The sequence below is a fragment of the Dermacentor andersoni genome, chromosome 8 (assembly GCF_023375885.2).
Source record: "Dermacentor andersoni chromosome 8, qqDerAnde1_hic_scaffold, whole genome shotgun sequence".
Taxonomy (NCBI): Eukaryota; Metazoa; Arthropoda; class Arachnida; order Ixodida; family Ixodidae; genus Dermacentor; species Dermacentor andersoni.
The window spans coordinates 38,052,302-38,074,131 of record NC_092821.1 but is presented as its reverse complement, the minus strand read 5'-3'; the positions used below and the strand labels follow the sequence as shown (position 1 = coordinate 38,074,131).

General features: G+C 47.8%; 1 protein-coding gene across 3 annotated transcripts in view; it reads left to right on the top strand.

Moving 5' to 3' along the window:
- Positions 1 to 21,830, top strand: part of LOC126526411 (uncharacterized) — a 105,321-nt gene that overhangs the window by 49,961 nt on the left and 33,530 nt on the right. For all 3 annotated transcript variants that reach the window (XM_072289641.1, XM_072289640.1, XM_072289642.1), the window contains one exon: positions 18,121 to 18,267. In XM_072289641.1, coding sequence (XP_072145742.1) covers positions 18,121 to 18,267 — 147 coding nt within the window. The remainder of the gene's footprint in view (positions 1 to 18,120; positions 18,268 to 21,830) is intronic.

Sequence of the window (21,830 nt, the reverse complement as noted above, 5' to 3'; positions counted from 1 at the left end):
TTACCGCAACAGAACTGCGTGAAACTGGCTCCCTGATAAGAGGCGGGTGCTTTAGTTTTTGGAGCATCGTTTCGCAGACAGCTGAAATCAGACATGGCGGGAAGCCTGCCTGTTGTAGTCGTTGCACTTGAACGCTAAAGCTACTTGACACCAAATGGATACAAGACTTAGTTAAAGCCGTTTGTAGAGAATGTTTCAAGAATTCAATTCCACAGTAACTTTAGTCAAATAAGCAAAATTGGTATGCGACAACGTGTGGATCCTTAGCCAGATGAGTGTTATGGATCCATGCAGCTACACAAAGTAAACGATTCAGACACGGGCACAATCATTTCTTGTTTTGGATCAAACAAATAAATAAGCAAAACAAAAAGAAATAAAAGAAGGAAATGCAACTAAAGAAAAACCAATAAACTAAGGTGCAGACCACCGCAGGAGCGTAAATGCTACGGACCCCGCCCGCACTGCCGCGCGCCATTCCCCGCATGCCGACGACACATACTTAGTGGAGTATGTCACTAAGGTGTGAAAAAACCGAGTCGACATTTACAATATTCGGGATTTCAAACTGTTTCCTTTCTTTGAGAGATAGCCGGTATTATTTATGTCATACTTTTACGTAAGGTGGTGCACAAGAACGCGCAAACTAACCGAGTGGTAAAGACCACACGGTGGTACACTATGACCCAGCCATTGTACCAGTGTTACCCTTGGTACTGTGGACTGTTGCATGGTAGTAACAGGAGCATCGAGGCCTAGTACAGCGTAATGGAAACCGTAAATTTCCAACCCGGAGTCATAAAAAGAAGGTGAGAAACAGAATGGTAAGTTGTATGCAAAAGGTAGGAATGATAAAATTACGGGGATTCAGAAAAGCAGAAAAACAAAAATCAGTAGTAAAAACTTGTATAATGACGCAAAGAGCTGTGTCTTGCTGTTGGAGGCCCGAGAGGGCTGCCTGAGAAAAAATATATCGAAACACATATGCGCCAGAGCATGACGCACCTGCGTGCAGCAACAGCAGGCGCGAAAGGACTCCGCACATCGAAATTGAATGCAAAGATATCCCCCATCATGACGCGTAGGGAATGTTCGTCTTGTAGAAGTTTTGGAATTAAAAGAAGATAGGAGGAAGAACTGGTTAGCAGTCGATAAGTAGGATACTCATTTTCTACTTAGGACAGGTAGTGACCGCGGATCCGGATCATGAGATTGAAATAATCAGAAGAATAAGAATGGGCTGGGGTGCGTTTGGCGGGCATTCTCAGATCATGAACAGCAGGATGCCATTATCCCTCAAGAGAAAAGTGTATAACAGCTGTGACTTACCAGTACTCACGAACGGGGGCAGAAACCTGGAGGTTTATGAAAAGGGCTCTACTTGAATTGAGGACGACGCAACGAGCTATGGAAAAAAGAATGATAGGTGTAACGTTAAGGGGTAAGAAAAGAGCATATTGGGTGAAGGAACAAACGCGAGTTAATGACATCTTAGTTGAAATAAAGAAATACAAATGGTCATGGGCAGGACATGTAATGAGGAGGTAAGATAACCGATGGTCATTAGGGGTTACGGACTGGATTCCAAGGGGAGGGAAGCCTAGCAGGGGGCGGCAGAAAGTTAGGTGCGCGGATGAGGTTAAGAAGTTTGCAGGGACATGGCCACAACTAGTACATGACTGGGGTAGTTGGAGGAGGAGGAAGTAAACTTTATTGCTCTAGAAAGAGTAATTCAGCAGTCACGCCGGACGTCTTCATCTTGTATTGGTTGATGACGATCTCCGGCCTGCATGGCTGGCGCCCCTATTCCAGGGCAGAACTGAGCGGGGCTGCTCATCGGGCATGATCCACCGGCCTCCGTTGGAGGCTAGGGTTGCAGCGGCAGAGCACGCTCTCCCACTGCTCCGTACTCGGATTTTCTATTTTGTGGAATACCTTATTCGCATTGCACTCCCATGTGGTGTGATAAAGTGTGGGTACTGCGCCACACCTTGCGCATGTGTGTCTGTATTGACTTGGAAACATTTTGCTTAGTATATGTAAATTTGGGAAAGTTCCTGTCCGCAGCATTCGCCAGTAAACTGCTTGTTGTTGAATGGGTGTATTGTGGTTCGGGGGATATCTGATCCTCGTCCCTCCATGGTAATTTAGTATGTCAGAGTACGTTGGGATCACTGTCATAAAATCCTCAGGATCTCTCTTGAGGTCCGCTCGGTTTGTATGCTCGCGAGCTATCCTATCAACCCTTTGGTTGCCGTCAATTTCAGTGTGCCCAGGTACCCAAAAGATGGCGTATCTAAAGCGTTTATTCTGTGGGCCCGCGCGGAGGAAGATTTCGAGCGCTTTTTGACCGATTCTACCGTTAATGTAGTTTCGGCATGCTTCCTTGGAGTCTGTTAGAATTATAAGGGATCTATTTGTGCTGTAGCCCTCCACAGCTGCTAGAGCAACAGCCATTTCCTCTCCCTCGGGTACCGTACAATCCCGTGCCGACGCGCAAACGATTTCCCTGTAGTCCGAGTCTATTACTGCCGCGACGACTCTTTGTTCTGTTTCCCTTCGTTCTCGGGGATATGCCGCGGCGTCCGTGTATACCGTGTTCGCCTTGGTTGCTAGGTATTTTTCTACATATTTTGCCCTAGCATTCCGCCTGGCTGCGTGTAAATTCCGGTCCATGTTTCTGGGCAGGGACCCTACCTTGATGGTGGTGCGATACTCATCGGGTAGGTTTGCCGTTCTTTGTTCTTCCTTTTCAATTTCTTTGTGCCCCACTTTTTTTAGGAACTTTCTGCCCGTGGAAGTCTGCTGTAGCCTGGGTAGTTGCGACCATAATTGTGCTTCTTTGAGCTCCTCGAACGTGTTGTGGAGTGCGAGGGCCAGCAGCTTCTCTGTCGAGGTGTTGTTGGCCGGCAGGTGACAAGCTGTTTTGTATGTTTTCCTTATGATGGCGTCGGCCTGGTCCCGTTTGCCTTTGTTTGTGTTGTAATATGGGAGGGCGTAAGTGATCCGCATGACTATGAGGCTTTTAACCAACTTGACCGTATCTTCCTCCTTAATGTCACTTCTTTTTTTGCGAGACGCAGGTGATCATACGTGCCAACTGTGCCGTCGCTTGCTTGAGTAGGTTTATGGTGTGTGTGCAGCGTTGATTGCTCTGCACCCACATTCCCAGAATCCTGATGGCTTCTTTTTCTGGTATCTTCTGTCCTTCTAGGGTGACGCTTATTTGTTCTTCCGAGCGCTTTCCTCTTCTGACTCTCAGGAGCTCGAACTTCCCCGTCGAGCAGGCGAGGCCTCTTTCCCTAACGCATTCTTCCACGCATGTTGCTGCGGCTTGTAGTCGTGCTCTTTTTGGTTCAGCGAGCCTTGGTTAGTCCAGACGGTGATATCATTGGCATAAATGGCGCGATGTATGCCGTCGATCTCTTCCACCTTCCGGGCTATCCCAATCATTGCAATGTTGAAAAGGATCGGTGAGATCACGGATCCCTGCGGGGTTCCTTTGTTTGGCGTGTTGAACTTGTGTGTCCGCAGGTCCCCTAACCTCACCGTGGCTGTTCTGTTTGATAGGAACGCTGTCACGTGGCCGTGTATTCTTAGTCCACTGTTGAGATGGTCCAGTCCCTTGAGGATGGCCGCGTGGCTGACATTGTCGAACGCTCCTTTGACATCGAGAGCCATTATTATATTTTCTCCGTTGTAGGGGATGTTGCCTAGAACCCCCTCTTTAATTTGTAGTAGGACGTCTTGCGTTGATAATTTGGCGCGAAAGCGGAGGAGGAGGAGGAGGAGGAGGAGAAACTTTATTATTGCAGAAACCGTTGCGCGGTTTATTCCTGGGTGGTTCCCTCTGACAGGGCTCTACTGGCGATCGCGGCTCGCCGGGCCTGGTCGAGGGTCGCCAGTTGGCTTCCCAGGTCCAGTTCGGAGAGTCTCGCCTCCCAAGACCACGTAGTGAGTGTGTGTGTTGTGACTCGTGGCGAAATTGCGTCGCCCGGGCGGTCGGTGCATTCGTGTGTTATGTGCGCGAGTGTCGCTGTGTGGTTGCTACACCAGGGACATGTTCGGGACGTATAACTGTCTGGGTAGATTGCGTGTAGACGAGACAAGTGTGGGTATGTGTTAGTTTGCAGGCGGCGCCAGTCCCTTGCCTGGAGTTTATTGAGAGTTTTGTGTGGGGGAGCGTATTGCGTTCTTCCGAGCCGTTGGACCTGTAGTATTTGTGGACCTGTCGTAAATAACTCGTGGGTCGCTCGTCGGTCTGTTGGGGGCTGAAGAACGGTGTGGTCTGCCGCTCGGCTAGTGAGACCTCGAGCTGGGCAGTCCGCCTCTTCGTTGCCCCGCAGGCCTTCGTGCCCGGGGCACCAGACGATGCCATGGGTCCATTGTAGTGTGCGACCCAGGATTCGAATGGCTTGTATAGGGAGTGTTCCATTCAGGTATAAACGACAAGCCGCTTGTGAGTCAGTAAGGACACGGGCGGACCTTCCCTTGCTCTCAGCGTCGCGAAGTGCGAGAGCGATTGCTGCTGCTTCTGCTGCTGCGCTGCATGTGGCGCGGATGGAGGCTGAGGCTACCCGATTCCCCTGATTGACAACGGCGATTGTGTATTTGAGCCCGCAACGTGGCGACGAGGGATACGGGCTAGCGTCCGTGTAGTACGTATCCGGGTCTCTGAAACAACGTTTGTGCAACACGCGGGCACGCGCTGCTCTTCTCTCCTGATTGTGGGTGGGGTGCATGTTCTTGGGGATAGGGTCTACTACAATGTTCTCTCTAATGTGGTTAGGCAAGAGTTGTGTTTCTTCTTTGCAGTACTGAGGTGTCAGCGGGTACCCTAGCCGTTGAAGAAGGTGTCTTCCCTGTTGAGTCTTGTTGAGGCGCTCCCTCTGCGCTATGAGCGTGGCACTTACTAGCTCCTCAAAGGTGTTGTATACGCCTAGCGCTAGTAATTTCTTTGTGCTTGTGCTTGACGGTAGCTTTAAGGCCGTTTCGTACGCGGTTCTTATAAGAGTGTCCATGCGTTCTGTCTCGCTTTTGCGCTTGACTTGATACGGTAGCGCGTACGTGACACGGCTGATGACGAGGGCTTGTACCAGTCTTAAGGTTTCGTCCTCTGTGAAACCATCTTTGCTGCGCGCTACTCTGGCGATGAGTGATGCGGTGCTTCTTATAAAGTGATTTAATTTCTCTGAGGCTAGCTTTATGCCGTTGTTCTCCTGGATGTGCATACCTAGTATGCGTGCGGTCGGGACGCGCTTTATAGGTTGCCCGGCAATCTCGAGATGCATTGGCGGGGCTCGATGTTCCTTAGTTTGCTTAGGCCGGACTTGAAGGTAGTCCGGCTTGTGTGGGGCACACCTCATTCCTGCTGTGGTTAGGTATGACTCGATGTATCCGATAGCCGTGAGTAACGTGTTTTCTCTGTCGCCGTATGAACCCTTGGTTGCCCATAGAGTGATATCGTCGGCATAGAAGGCACATCCGTGTTTTGGGATGTTTTCCAGTTACATACATACATACATACATACATACATACATACATACATACATACATAACATACTGTGGGGATAAAGATCTTCATCTTCCATGTATTGTTGTAGCCTCCTTGTCACGATTCGCTCGTACAACTTGCCAAGGCACGATGGGAGTGATATCGGCCGTAGGTTTTATAGTAGTAGCTTTTTTCATGGCTTGGGGATCATAACTACCTCCGCATGTTTCCATTCCTCTGGCAGTGTCCCCGCTTCCCAATGTGTGCTGAGGAAGTTCATCAGCTGTGTACCCACCTCAACACTTAGGTTGCGGATTAGTGCATTCCTAATCTTGGCTGCGCCTGCGGCTATGTTCCGGGTCGATACGTTAACTGCTGCGAAAACTTCCTCCCTGGTGATGGGTCTGTCAAGGTCGGGGTTTTCTTCGCCTCGGTATCGCTCCGTGTAGGCTTCGCGTTTATTTTGCCCGTAGAACTTTACACGGATTTTTTTCATTATCTCTTCTTCTGTCCCTTCAAAGTGGTGTACTAGTCTTGGGATGGCCTTGTTACTTCCTGACTTGGTCTTGCTTGGGTCCATTAGAGCCTTGAGGATACGCCAGGTCTTTGCGGTGCTGAGGGTTCTATTCAGGGAGTCGCTAAACTTTTGCCAACTTTGTCGTGTGATTTGGGCTGCGTATTCCTCGGCCTCCTTGGCAACCTTTGCTATATTTTTCTTTAACTTCTTATTCAGTCATTGTTTCTTCCACATTTTGGTTAGTCCACGCACTGCCTCCCATAGCCTGAGGAGTCGCGAGTCCACCTCCGGTGTTTGCTCTGACATTTGTACCTCCTTGGTATATTGTTGTTGTGTTTCCTTAAGCTGTTTGCACCATTCCTCTATGGAGGTTATCCCCCCCCCTCCATGTGCTTGCATTCTTTGCGAATAGCGTTCCTGTCCGTTATTCTTGCTGCTTCTTTTTGCGCTTGATGTTCTCTACTAACAATTGCGTTCTTATAATGTAATGGTCGCTACCCAGATTCTCCAGCACGTTCTCCCACGTGGCTTGCCTAGCTCCACTGACATATGTCAGGTCTGGACATGTGTCGGGACTAACGCTGTTTCCTAGGCGCGTTCGTTGCTTTGCGTCCGTTAAGAGGGTGCAGCTTGTGATTTCTGCTGCGTCCCTGACTTCCGTTCCAATCTTAGTGTCTTTTTCATATCCTCAGCTCTGTCCCCTGCAGCATTAAAGTCGCCCATTATAAGCAGGGTGTTGAATTTCACTAGCTTGCTGGCTCTTTTGAAATGTTTCTGAATATCGCCGTCATTTTATTGCGGTGGACGGTATAAGTTTAGGATAAAAGTGTTTTTTATTTTCTCTTTTTCTCTCGAATTATCTCTGCATTGAGTTGTTCTATCTGCGTGTTCCGAATTTCATCGTGTGCTATGGGGACTAGTTTTTTAGCAATTAAGGTGGCCGTGAGACCTTTCTTTTGGCACGTGTATCCCTTGAGTGTCAGCACCGTGTGTGTATCCTGCAGCGCGATTATGTTAGGAGCACTTAACTGTGAATTTATGAATTGCTGCAGGGGGCCTTCCTTTTTGCGGTAGCCTCTGCAGTTCCACTGCTATATATCTAATGTGTTGTGTCTAGCCATGTTGGTTTATCATTGGTTGTTGTTATACTTTGGTTTTTGGTGCCTAATCTTTTTTGTGATAGAGTCTATCTCTAGCCTCATTTGTTATCTTTTGCGTATTTTCATATTCATGTAGTTGGGAAAACTTCCATCTTGCATTGCGATCTTTTGTTGCATTAAATTCATTTGTTCCTGCACTTTTTCCATAAAGGATTGCATTAGCACTTCTACGGTTCCCTTTTCCGGCTGCTGTGGCTGTTGCTCCATGGTTGCTCTCCTCCTCTGCTCCCCTTCCGGGCTCAGCCACCTGTGACGACGCCTACGGCTGCGGCTCCGCCCTCAGCTTTTCTGCGGGGCTCGTCCTCGCAGCTCGACGATGTTCTTGAGGCGCATCCGGCAGTCCCTGGTACCGGCGGCGTGTTCGCCTCCACACACCAGGGACTTTGGTTGGCACTGATGTCCTTCAAATGGGTTGTTCGCTCCGCACTGCCTGCAGGTTCTTACCCCCAGCCTTGGGCAGATGTCCGAGCGATGTCCTTCCGTGCCGCATACGTAGCAGAACTACCTGGTTGGTCTCTAAGGGTATGTTTTGCATTCTAGTGGGCTGAAGATGGCCCACTTGGGAATAAAATTCCGGAGTGCATGTAAACGCAATCAGATCGCGTTAGGAATTATGGCAAGGTAATTAGGTCCACATCTGCTGCGCTCGCCAATCGGCGGGAGAGCAAGATCGCTGGGAAAATGGCGACCCCGATGGCGACGCGAGAAACGCGGCTTTGCCTTTGATGTGAGACACCATGCGCCGCCACCATCGCACCAGAGGTAACGTACCGCATGTACACGATGGAGCATTGCATCTCTCGTAATGTGCCAGGAAATGTGATGCTCTACTGTCGAATTCAATCGCATTCAACGGAAGGCGGCTATAGTGTCCTGTACGCGTACATCTATAAACCGCTCAAGAAGTTTTACAATTGCTGCTCATCTAACTATGCGTAATAACCATTGTAGAGGTTCGGTCAAGAGATGGGAGGAATATTACAAGATGTTATCATAGAACTTTCGCGGCTACTACTGAGCAAGAGCTACTTAAAAGAAATTCCATGTTAACATAAACACCATGTTATATTAGGAAGGACAAGAAATTGATTGAAAAGCAAAGAAAAGTCCAAAAAGCCACTTAAAAAGCACATTCGATCCGGTTTCATAAGAAATTGCTGCACTGCGGAGCCAATAATTATGTGGCTCAATGCCAGAGCAGACGTTCGAAATCAATGAGACCAAGCCCATTGCTAACCATTCATTGTCTCACCTTCTAGGCGAAACGGCCAGTTTTTTATGCATCTGCTTCCATTTAATCTTCAAAAATGTAACATGTTGCATTTTTCTCGGTTATATATTCTGTCCCCATTAAAGGGCAACAATCCAGGTTGCCACCATGAATTTGTTTATTACTGCCCATTAAGGAATTGTGCGACTACAATATCTTTTTATGAATTCTGTAGTAGCCGGGATAGAAGTAAAACATTCTATGGGTACTTAGTTATACCAACGTCGATGAAAGCGAAAGCATTGCAAGCACCGCGCCATGCTTAGACATTATGTCGAAACACAAGGTCGTGGGTTCGACTCCGACGAAAGGTCGATGGTCCAACTTCCAAGAAAAATCAGAGGTTCAATTCCCTAACTAATTCTACCCTGAATCTCTGTACTTTAACTTCACCTTAATTAACACCTGATGTCGTTGGTTCACGTGCCTTAATTAACTATGATTTAATAAATCTCGTCTTAAAGCCAAAGGTCGTGGATTCAACTCCCACCAGATGTCTTAATTACCTGTGCATTAATTAACGTAATCTGAAAGCGCAAGGTAATCGGTTTAAATTCCTAAATCAATATATCCTATTTAACTGTGTCCTAATTACCTTCGCATTAGCTAGAAAAGCAGATCAAGGCTACGTAGCCTTAATTAAGACCAAAGGCCGTGGGTTCCAATTCCACCACTGCTCTAAGGTTCGTAGCCTTCTTGGACCATCGTTTGGTCACGCCGACAACACTGAATTTTCAGCGTCATGAGCCATTTCATCATTTCCGATTACAAAGTGACATTGTAGGAGATGAGCTTCTCTTCTCCAACAGATGCTCAGTCTCGCTCTTTGTCTGTCCTGAGAAAGCAGAATTATAATTTCTTCATGGCCCCATCCTCGCAATCACCGTGTGATTTTATCTGTACGCCTTGTTCTCTTGCTGCGCCAAGCGTGCCAGAAAGTCGTTCTGTGCGCTCTGCATTTTATGCGTGCGCAGTATTTCTTGCACCTCTGATGACCTTTGGTGCCCCGAAGGAGTAGTGCGTGCGACGCGGGAACAACTGACGTCTCTCTCTCTCGTCTAACCGGTGGCTTCTTCGACGAGCACACCTGTTTTGCATGTATTTTCTGTTGTTCTTGCGGGAACAATCAGTGTAGTACATCGCAGACATGACCGTCAGCGCGTGAACCACGCACCATGGTTTTCTCTTTGGGTTGCCCAAACCTGAAACTAGCTTAGGGAGGGATGACGATCACTAGACCAAAGTTTAAATTATGGTATGTTTTGAGATAATGGTATGATTTCTAGGCAGTACAGTAAGCAAGTACCAAGCTAACAAACATTTAGTGTAAGCACTGCAAATTAAATCCCGTAGAGTTGGCCGGAATGAGTGATGTTGCATCGCAGACAGGAGCACCTGCCAAGCTGTCGGGCGACTGAAGTTCTCACGACCTGCTGTAGCACAGTTTACTGCCAACAGCCTTTTCTATGGGGATTGCAATTTTCTCAATATTCGTGGGCGTCATACACACAAATGGTCCTCAGTCTACGTGGAGTGGGCGACATCAACAATCACAATAAGTCTATACAGCGAGTACGAAAACATGCCGCGAGCAACGTTCTTGGGGAAATGATCTGGGGTATAATTTTTCGCAAAGAAATGCGCACAACTTTAGCATGTGCTTTTTTCAATCAGCCTTGAATGGATGAAATGTCATACCCGCCAACTCCATCAGCTCCTATCGGCCATGGGAACTAATAAGGCCAAGTACAATGATAACTCTTCAGCATTAGTGAGGTATCCCAGTAACACCGTCAATAACTTCAGTTGTTAGACTTGGTGTCGTGAAATTGCAGTGACCGCAGCAACAATTTCGGATAGCTGGGGCGGGCATATTCTTAACTCAAGTTGCACCATCCATGCACTAAAGCGTCTCGAACACTCCCCGTCCGTAAACGTCTCCTAATCCATCGATAATTTAATATGGGTACTATCGAGCGTTGGCGTCTTGATAGGATAGGAATAAACTTTATTTGTCCAACGGTTGTTGATGTTGGTGCCCGGGGCTAGGCTGCCAGGGGTCCATCGCCCGAGGAAGATCTTTCGAGATCCTCGGCAACGGCCCTGGCCCGCTGGACGGCCCACTCCTGGTCTTCGGGTGCCTCGCTGAGGAGGGCGGCTTGCCATCTCTCAGCGAGGCGCCCCGCTTCAGAGGGTTCCGCTGTTCTATTCCCCCTTCCTCGTTGTCCTTGTTCCACGTGGCGTTGGCATTCCCAAAGCACATGGGCCATATCGGCCCGTTCGTGCTCGCACCACGGGCAGCCGGGCGACGGGTGCAGCGCGGGCCACAGGCGGTGCAGGTGGTAGGGGTTGGTGAAAGTGCCCGTCTGCAACCGTCTTAGGTCGACCGCCTGGGACCTGTCTAGACGCTCGTGGGGTTGTGGATATTTTCTTCTTTCTATCCTGTAGTGACCAGTGACCTCTCTGTACGTTGCCGGAAACTCCTTGACATCGCAGTCGGCGTTCGCGTGATCCCCAGCTCCGTCCGCCGCGATTTGTGTTGTATTGGTAACGACAGCGGCCGCGTCAGACGGAGTGGCAGCCGCCGTCGCCGTCACTCCTCCGCTGGGCTCCCGCACAACAACGGCAGCGGCTGCCCTCTGGGTGACCGCGTCGCGGCGGGTAAGTTGCCTCGCGACGAGGTGGGCGCGCTCGTTGTGGTTGGGTGGAGTGTCGTTGCGTCTTCGGCCGTTAGCAATGTTGGTGTCATTGTTGCTGTTACTGCCAAGCTCCCCGACGTGCGCGGGGAACCACTTGAGGGACTTGTTTGTAATGGTGCCGGATCCGAAGTCCCCGGCCCGGGCGTTGAGCATGCGCGCCACATCCGCGGACACCCAACCTTTGATGTAATTCCGAATCGCTGATTTGGAGTCGCTGATAATCAGGTTATCCTCCGCACCTCCGTGGAGTACCGCGAGGGCTATGGCCATCTCTTCCGCTGCTTCGGCCGATGGCAGCCTCGCTGATGCGTCTTGAATGAGAAGCACTTTATCTTGACTGCAGATGTCGGGACAGTGATGCGTTGCCTTTGCTCTGTAGGGCGCAGCTAGCGATGGTGGTCCATAGAGGCTGCGCTGCTTGTTTAAAGCAGTGCCCTTTCTGGTTCCCACGACTTCAAGCCACAAGGACCCAATGTTTAGTGCGCTCAAATTCAGACAACAGATCTCGCATTTAGAAAATGTTTTGACCCAACTTGCAATGAAGTATATTATTGATTGTACTACAAGCTCAGCATGACATGAATATGCAAAACACGCACAAACGACCGATCAAATGTTTATATACGTTGCTACGATGTTCACTGACGGTTAGCAGGTTAGCGGATCCAGCGCAGTGAGCAGCCGAGCAGCCGAGCAATCCTAGCCAAACCACAGCGCGGGCCAAAGCAGCCACACAAACCCTTTGGTCTTTATCTTCCTCATTTCAGGAGCCATTCGGCTGTGGTAACGTTTGTGCGCTCTTCGTCATTACAATGACCCCACGATAGAAGAGTTGCCATTCTGGCGACACACGGTGACGGTACGACAAGGGGGTCATAATTGCGTTTAAGCTGGTTGACGCGCACTGTCCCACGGCTGCGACACCACAGGTCATCAGATAGAGTAAGAGGTTCGACCGCTCCGGCCATTGTCAAGTTCATTTCGTTGGTGAGTTTGAGCCTCCGTCATGAAGGAACGGGCAAGTTGGCGGCATTCTTCAGCGTACTTGGCTGCTTCTGATATAGGCCTAAATTCGGAGGCGTCGGGTTGGTATGGCAATACTGTATCGAGCGTGCACAAGAGTTCTCGTTCATAGAACCAATAGAACGGCGAAAAGCCTGTGGTCACTTGAGCCGCGGTATTGTAAGCGTAGGTTACAAAGGGGAGAACCTTGTCCTATTTGGAGTAGTCAAACGCGACATATTTGTGAGCATGCAGCCAAGAGTGCGGCTGAAGCGCTCATGTAATTGATTGGTCTCATGACGCTAAGCAGTAGATGTGCGGTGAATTATGTGGCGCTCGGCAAGCAGAGCTTCTACCACCAAGAAAGAAAGGCACGCCCTCTGTCGCTAAGGGGTTCACGACGAGCGTCATGCCGAAGCACGAAATTGCGCAAGATGAAGAAAGCAACCTCGCGTGCTGTAGCGGTAGCAAGGGCGGCTTTCTCAGCATATCGGGTGAGATGGTCAACAACAACGATTATCCACCGGTTTCCAGACGTAGTTCTGGGCAGTGGCTGTAAAGGTTGATGCCAATGCGACCGAAAGGCCGCGCAGGTCAAGGCAGGGACTGAAGAGCACCGTTCGAGCGTTGCGGAGCACCCTTGCGTTGTTGGGAGGCTTCGCGAGCACGGATATATTTCAAAACCAAGCTGTACATACCGCGCACTAGAAGCGTTGGCGTAACCTTACGTAAGTTTCACCACGCTTGCGTGAGTACTCTGTGGGTGGGCATGAAAAGCAGCGCAGATGTCGGAACGCATGTGACGTGGTATTACGGGAAACCACTTGTCACCCTCCGGTATATAATTTTGGCGATAGAGCTGGTTGCCTCGAGAGGTAAAATGAGACTTGACGGCGTGATCGCGGTAGAATCCGACGAAAGGTCGAGCAGGGTAACAATCAACGGGTCCTTTTGTTGCTCCGAATTCATGGACTCGACATTGAGCGCCAAGAGAGAGTGATTGACTGTGCCGAGAGAGACGCTGTATCATATGGTAGAGGAGAGCAAGAAAGGGCATGCACGTCGGAGTGCTTGTGGCCAGACCTGTATACCACGTGGCTATGATACTCTTGTAGCTGCAGGGCCCAGCAACCGAGGCGGCCCGACGGGTCTTTCAAAGTAGACAACCAGCAAAGACGGTGGTGGTCCGTTGACGACGTAAAAGGGTCGCTCAAAAAGGAAGAGTCGGAACTTCCCAAGAGCCCAGACAAAGCCAGGCACTCTTCCTCAGTCTATGAATAGTTGGTCTCGGCCTTTGTGAGGGTTCGGCACGCGTATGCGACAACATACTCATTGTAGCCAGGCTTACGTTGCGCAAACACCGCACCAAGGCCAACGCTGCTTCCATCTGTGTGTACCTCCATAGGTGCCCGTGGATTGCGGTGCTGCAGTATCGGAGGAGATGTGAGCAGCTGGCGTAGTGTCTGGAATACGTTTTCACATTCAGGAGACCAGTTAGACATACCGGTGCCAAACGTGAGAAGGCGCGTCAAAGGAGCAGTAACAGTCGCAAGATTGCGCAGAAATCGACGAAAATAAAAAGAAATGCCAATGAAGCTCCGGACGTTCTTCGGCTACGTCGGTTTAGGGAATTCGTCAACAGCTCGAAGTTTCGCAAGATCGGCGAGGACGCGTCAAAACCTCGTAGAGACAAGATACGGGAGAGTTGAGTCAGAATCTTGGTGGGCATCAGGCATGTTTCGATCAACGACGACGTTCGGACGCGGCAGGCGGCGGCGGCAAAAGTGCACCACATGTCCTGCGAGACCGCAGGAGAAGCATATAGGCCGATTGTCCCGCGTGCGCCTTGGATCTTGCGGCAGGAAGTACTGAGGGGGCATTTGAGGCACAGGGAGAAGTGCTGGGCATGTTGCTGGTGTCGGGCAGGGAAGGGTTGTTGGTCTAAGACCCGACACAACTTCAGCTTATGTGAGTGGTACGGCAACTGTAGCGTGCTGGTAGCCTGGCGGAATAGCCTCTGCAATCTGCTCGCGGATGGCCTGCTGCATGGCCGAGGACAAATGTTGGACAGGCTCTTGGGAGAGAGGGAACAACGGGAGCTGACGAACAACGTCTTCACGAATGAAGACTTTGGTTTGAGGTAGCAGAGACCCGTCATCAGCCTGTCCGGGAGCAGTCACCAAACAGGAAAAGGAGGCCATGTGAGAAACAGTTTGGCGAGCGAGTGCTCGTTGCCGGCGTAATTCCTCGAAGGTGAGGCAGTAGTTGACTACAGCTGCAACGGTAGTAGGATTCTTAGCCAGGAGAATTTGAAAAGCGTTGTCTTCAGTGCCCTTGAGGAGTTGTTTAATCTTCTCTTTCTCAGTCATCGCGAGGCTTACTCGGTTGCAGAGATTGATCATGTCCTCGATATAACTAGTGAAATTCCCGCCAGGCTGTTGTGCTCATTGGCGGAGGCGTTGTTCGGCGTGAAGCTCTCGCATGGCCGCGCGACCAAATACTTCCACGAAAGCAGTCTTAAAGTCATTCCATGTCGCAATGGTGGCCTCACTTTTTCCGAACCAGAGGTTGCCCACATCCGCAAGATAAGAAATAATGTTGGTGAGCTTTGTTGAGTCGTCTCATTTCTTTTGGTTGCTCACCCGTTCATACGACGAAAGCCAGTCCTCGACGTGAGTATCAGCGATGCCACTGAATACAGCTGGGTCTCGTTGACTACCGGCACCGCAGGTGACTGATCCAGTTGACGTGGGTCGCTCATCGGCATCATCTGGTATCGTCTCGGTGGTATCGGTGGGCAGATTGCGGCTCCAGAGTTCCAGGGCGATGCGTTAAGATACCCAGCACCTCCACCAAATGGTACGAGGTTTCTTGATGGTTTGCGGGTCAAACGCAGAGAGCAGCCGAGCAGTCCCAGCCAAACGACAGCACGTGCCAAAGCAGCGACACCAATCCTTTGGTCTTGATCTTCGTCCCTTCCGGAGCCATGCGGTCGCAGTAACGTTTGTGCGAGCTTCGTCATTACAACTTGAACATCTCCCTGGATAACTAGGCGCGACGTCCACTAACTGTGCAGAATGCTCTGTCTGGATACGAAAGAACTCGCCGGTGCTGAGGGTAACACAACCTGCTAAAGGCACCGGCTGTGGCCGGATATTCTATTCACGATCACCGTTCAGAGCTTGGCTGATGTAGTCTGAGATGCCAGCCTAGCCTTAGTTGGACTCACTAATGGCACCCGCCAAACAGGCCATGAAAAAGGAATGATGAAGCGTCTGTGTCTATGTGGGAGCCTTCTGCGAAGAAAATCTCCACAGCTCTGATGGGGAGCAGCAGCAGAAAACATTTCTCGTAGAAAATAGGACGAGATGTCTTCAGCCTGGTCGGGGCCCCTATTCTAGGGCACCGTTGGCTCGAGATCTCGGGCTTATCTGACGGTCGGTTTCCGCGATATCACTTTCAGCGCGCGCTTATCCACTGGTCAAGCAAAACTGGATGAGCTGATTGGCTGGTTGAGCATGAAATCATTGCGAATGCGTTGGTATGGCGGAAAGTGATCGTCCGAGATTACGTTGCATGGTGGCTAATCCAGCGCTACGTAAACCACTTTCACCGTTTGCTCGCCGAATGCCTGAAGTCATTGTTGAATTCTCTCAAACATTGCTTTAGAGCCGCAGCATTCTTCGGCTGCTTTGCCCATTATTCTTGGCTGACCCTCTCTTTCCTGTGTAGGTATAGATGGTGACATGATCTATGTAGGAGGAGAGAAAGGACTCGTTGTGGAGGCGCAAACACGGACATGCAAAGAACAGAGCGTTTGATTTGAGAGCGCTCCCAGTGACATCGCTTAGATAAGGGAGGAGGAATGAAAGGAATTCACGTGCCAATCGTAAACTTCTGACATGACGTGATCGCGAAGATGCGCACACGGCATGAACACAATGCTTGCGGGATAGCATTTTAAAAACTGTTATGACGTCAGCTTCGACATTTGCACTGATTTGCATAAAGCGTGAACGTTGCGTGCGCTTGGTTTATTTTCAAAACTTCCCTGACGTCATCTCAAGAACACCTACACAGGGCGTACAACCTAATTACACCCAATCGCGTTTCGAAAACTCACGCGATTTGACGTCGGACAATGACGTCATTATCAAGCACATTGTGCGCGTGCGCAAAATTTTGTCTCACATACACCGACACCCTCGTATCTTGCAGTAAACATGCATTGCGGTGGAGCTTAGTGCACGCGAAAATGTGGGTAGAAGATCTACTGTGGTCAATGGGATGGCATGGAGGCACGCAGCAGGGTCGCACAAAAAATATATTCCTCAGTTTGAGAATCATCTCTGCTGGCTTTTCATCTATATCTTTTTATGCGAAATCATCAAATGGCCCATTGAGCGAAAAAGGCGGCGTCTGTATCAGTGAAACGGCACCTAAATTCCTACTGACTGCGACGCCGCATCACGTATGCCGCTCTACGAAGCAGAGCGGGCGAAAGGGAAATCCTGCTACTGCGTTAGCCCATCGGATGTTGCGTGAGGGGAGAGGGCATCGCAACGACGGCGCGTCACTAGGGCGACTCGATGGAGCAGATAAGGCAATGGGACGCCTTGGGGCGAGAGGGTGTTATCTTGGACAAGGCGGTCGCGTGACGCACGCGGGCGGGCACGCCGTGTCGCTCTTGGAAGCCGGTGCGCGGTGCATATCCCTCTCATCCCCATTGCGCTTAGCTGCCGTGCGCGCATGCCAGCCTTGTTGGCCGCTGCTGCTTCCGTGCATGCGGTATCCGCGGTTTGTTAGCAATATCGCCGAATATGCAGCCAACACGCTAACTTAAAACCTGATTACATACCTCGAAACGAAACTCAAAACATTACTCGTAAGCCAACACTCTATTGAACGCCGCTAAGCGGCGCTCAATTTGACATTAATGCTTGTGCTTCAGCAATTCATAGGAAGTGGTTAGGTTTCGTCGGACCTTTTCGGCACTGAAGGTCGCTGATTGCCGAACTCCTCGTCCTTTCTCTTCACACCCAGCGTCGGGCCACAACCGTATATTGTCTTTATTTATGAGAGGTTTTCAGTGGGCAACTCCTGCCGCCCCTTCAGGTAGTCATTGCCTTTTTCTGAGGAACGCCGTACAATGCGTGGTTGGTTGGCTCACTTTGCCTATTGCAATCATAAACGTAACGAACAAAGATGCAACTACGATCATTTCTGGAAAATGCATTATTTACGATGGAAGAGCAGTTAGCTTCTATTCGACATCTAAGTGCTACATGCGCCATTCTACCAGCCCACAACCAGTGATCACTACAGCCACATCATTGAGGTTGCTTAGTAGGACATTTGACGTTGTTCATTTCAACCTACCCCCTTTTAGCTACAATTATTAACTTCGTGTGCTCCTTCCATCTGTCTGCTGTGGGTGTATTAGTGCATGTGCTTTTGTCATCTCAATCCTTTTTTCATAACCATTGGCGCCTGTCTCAAAGACAATTTCCATAGTTACGCTAACCACTACACTTCTGCGTGTTCGCTCATTTAGCAGTGTACTGGGTGACCTGCATTCGGTGACCTGCATTCATTTAGCAGTATACATGTGACTATTCGGTTTGACATGATTGTTTTGGAGACAATGGATAGAGTGAGTAGCAGGAATCGCATCGCACTAAATATTCTGGAGGCTACTCTCCCAGGCTATTCGCGAATGACACGCAGCGCCAGATTAGGATCATTTAACCTATGGACACAATAAATGAAATATAGATCATATTTTTGCTAAAAACTATATCTCGCAGTAAAGTGTCATATTGTCTTCATTTCTACGGCATCCAAACACAGCCGAAGCCTGACTTTTTCAAGCTCCAGACTCCAATGCGCATCTGCTCGGCGAATCTCGCCACAGAGAAACCCAAGACCTCTATCGTGCTCAGAGAGTATAAAATTAAACATCGATTTCCTTACGCAGCTGCTGACGAGCAAAGAAGACCTCATCATGGTGGGCGTTTCGGGAGACATGTACCGATGGGCTCCTGTCAGCTGCTTCAAATCTGGATTTATTGGCTATAAGAATAACAAACTCCAGCGCACCATACAATACGAAACCGTTCGCTACGTGAGTACCGTTCCATTTTTTTTATGAGCTACATTCCGAAGCAGTTCAACTGTGAAATATTTATCATGCTGCTGAAACAGGCTGAATGAAAGTCTTCTGTTCAAACCAGGGAGGTCAACAGCCCTTGAAGCTAGTGCAATGGCTATTTGGTTCTATCTCACGTTTAAGTAAATTTTCATTAGTTCAAGCAGGTTGCAATGGTGTGCGTGTACTCGCCGTGTGCACAATGATAATGCAAGTGCGGTCAATGTTTAGCGCATACAGATTACCTTACCTGGTAAGATCATGCTTACTGTAGGGTGTTTAAGTGAGTTCTTTTCTAATTGCAAAAGTTGAAAACGCCCTCAGGAATGAACAAAGCATTCACACAGAAGCTCCAGCATTGGAGTTGTCTAAATATGTCTGCGCATTGTTCTACTTCGTCATCTTCGCGTTGCGCGGTGTCATCATGAATCTTATCAAAGTTGATCCGGCCACTATAAATATGTATCAGTCCTTGTCGGACTAGATCAATCCCTTATTAACTCTTATCGGCCGTTATCAACCTTAGTGCAATCAATCCAATTCTTATCAACACTTATGTGTGCTTCAATCAATCAATCAATCAATCAATAAAATGATTTTATTTCCATCCCGATAGTCAAGGGACACCCCAGGCGAAAAAAGAAAATGCAGATTGAAGGTTCCTAGGAGCCCGTACAACAGATAGATAACGTGCAAATAAACATAACACACACAACGAACAAGCATCCTTAATCTACTATAGAAAAATTGATGATCTAAAATGCCGTGAAACATAACCGATGCATACATTTAACATGAGTCGGTCTAACTAGAAGTAGTAAACAGGTATGATAAGTCGCGGGATCGAATCCCGGCCGCGGCGGATGCAACTCGATGGGGGCAAAATGCGAAATCACCCGTGTGCTTAGATTTAGGTGCACGTTAAAGAACGGCCTTCCTCATTATCAAAAAGTGGTTTTGGCACGTAAAACTCCATATTTAATTTTTTTTAGGATTGATATCACATAGTTACAGCACAGTAGCCATTGGCAAAGACGACAAAATAATAATAATACAACACCAAAAACACATATGGTTGTTAAATATGTCACGCAAAAGAAAACATGGCAATAAGGTATAATGAAATGAAACTGTAGAGGGAAGAAATTGACGGAAATGTTCAGTACGTTTCAAAAATGAAGTATTCGCGCCAAAGGTCTTTTTAGAAACGTTGGTAAAATTGATCCCGCGCTGCTGATGTTTGTTCAAAAGATATGGGGCATTGAATGTCAGTGGGCGTTTGCCACAAGATGTGTGGCAAATATATCTCGTTGCCTCTAGTTCGAGGATCGCCTATTTTTTTTTTTCAGCCTGGAATGACTCTTCAAGAAACTGTTATTGTTTACCGTGGACGGTTTCTCACACATGTTTTTTTTTTCAATTTTCCTAACGTGAGCAAGTATGAAGAACTTTGAACGCCTTTATAAAACCACTCTTCCAACAGTACCTTGATTTTACCGTATATATGCAAGAAACCTCATCAGGAACGATGCTGTGATTGTCAGCAAAACAAATTTCTCTGTTCTCATGTGTGAAGACGATACCCACCGTGATACACCGCCCCTTAATGTAAAATTAGTTCAGGATTAAATAAGAAGGAATAAACTGAGGCCGTTGAAGGCTGCTACGATTTTTCACGTCCTACTGAGATAGAAGTAGAGTGAACTTCTGCACACCACAAAACAGAGAGAGGGAGAGAACTAAACAATAGAGGCTGGGTGCCTGTATGTTAAGTAGCCAAAGGGGATAACACAACCTATACACTATTTAAATACACTTAGTGTTCGAAGTCTCCAATACGAATCGAAGATTGCGCACTGGCTATTGGTATTCGCAATTTCTTGCTGTCCCTCAGAGTGCAAAAAACAAAGAGAAAGTACTAAAAGAAACCCTAGTTAATCGCTTTTTAAATACCTAAAAAGCAGCACTTGGCGTGCATTTTGCTTGAGGCTAACTCTTTTCGTAGACGTGGAAACATAACACTGAATTTTTATGGCCATGACATTATTGCATTTTTAAACATATGTTTTCCTTGAAAAAACTTCCCCTATTACTGGTAAACTAATTCAGCTTTTTGTGCATTGTATTCCTATCTATCGCAACAAATGTTATTGTGCATTCTTTATATTGGCAAGTAAAGATTATCCGGAAGTTATTTTTTAGTTACATGTGTGGGCAACATTTTCCCTAAGTGTTGCCTCTACAGGCATAACTACATGAAGCCGTTTAGCGACGTAAATATCAATGTAAATTAACCTTCCAATTGACGCAGTGGTTCGATCATTCCTTTCCTAAATAAGGTTCACTGAAAAAGAATGTTCCGTCTGAAATTTCGCACTTAACTACATAAACTACTGAAGGCACCATCGGCTAAGGAAGAAATAAATGTTGACCTAAACAGTCACACGCATCAGCACTGAAAAGTTCTCGTCAGCTCTCATATTTATTTATGAAATTAAATTGTTTATATGCTATCCTGTACATAGACAGATGGAGGAACAGTAATGAAAAAGCTATCCTTCAACAGCTTGACGTGTCTACAATCCCTGTTTCTACAGGGAAGCAGCGTAGCATATGCGGACATATATATACATATATATATGCAGCTGTATACATAACTTCACTGACATGTTTCTCACCCATACTTTGCTTCATGTCAAGAAACAAATGCAAATACACAGACACATAACGCTACCAGATATTACATCGAAACCGTATACCTCAGTTTCAGTTCCTTGGATGATCACGTAAAAAGATCAAATCGGACCAAATTCTAGAAATTTAGCAGTGCTGGTATTATGTACTTACGGCATCGTTTCCCATAGTTTGAATGTGGTGTTGGTACTAACCAATCATCAAACTGTCTTGTAACGTAATTTGTAGGTTTTCTCTGAAGCTGGGCTACAGCACGCAGGTTGTTGATATTAGATGGATTTCCAATTTATATGCACGAATCAGACGATATCTGTCGAGATGGTGAGCTGGGATCACACCAGAATTAATAAAGAAAGTTATTGTCGATGCTGTGTAGGAAGAGTTATATGCGTCGCAGAGATACTTCTTTTGTAACAGCTGAATATGTTTTAGATTGGTGGATGTTGTGTTAACCCATACTAATTGGTAATAGTTTCAATGTGATTGGAAAAGTGAATTGTACAGCAAGAGTTCACTACGTGTGGAGAGAATGTATCTCATACGGGCTACTACACCATTTATTCTACTTATTGTCCTTAGAACGTATTTTCCATGATTGTCCCATGACATGTTCGCTGAAAAGATGACACCCAGACATTTGAAAGCCTCGGCTATTTCAATACTCCTTGAGTTTATTACATTGTCTTGATGGGGAGGTATTTGCTTTTTTTCGGTCTGAATATAACTGCTTTTGTTTTGTTTGCGTTTATCTTCATTAAGTTCATTCTCGACCATTCCTCTAAGAATTTAATTGCATTGTTACATTGTTCTACAAGGACATGAATATTATTACCAGGGAAAAAAAT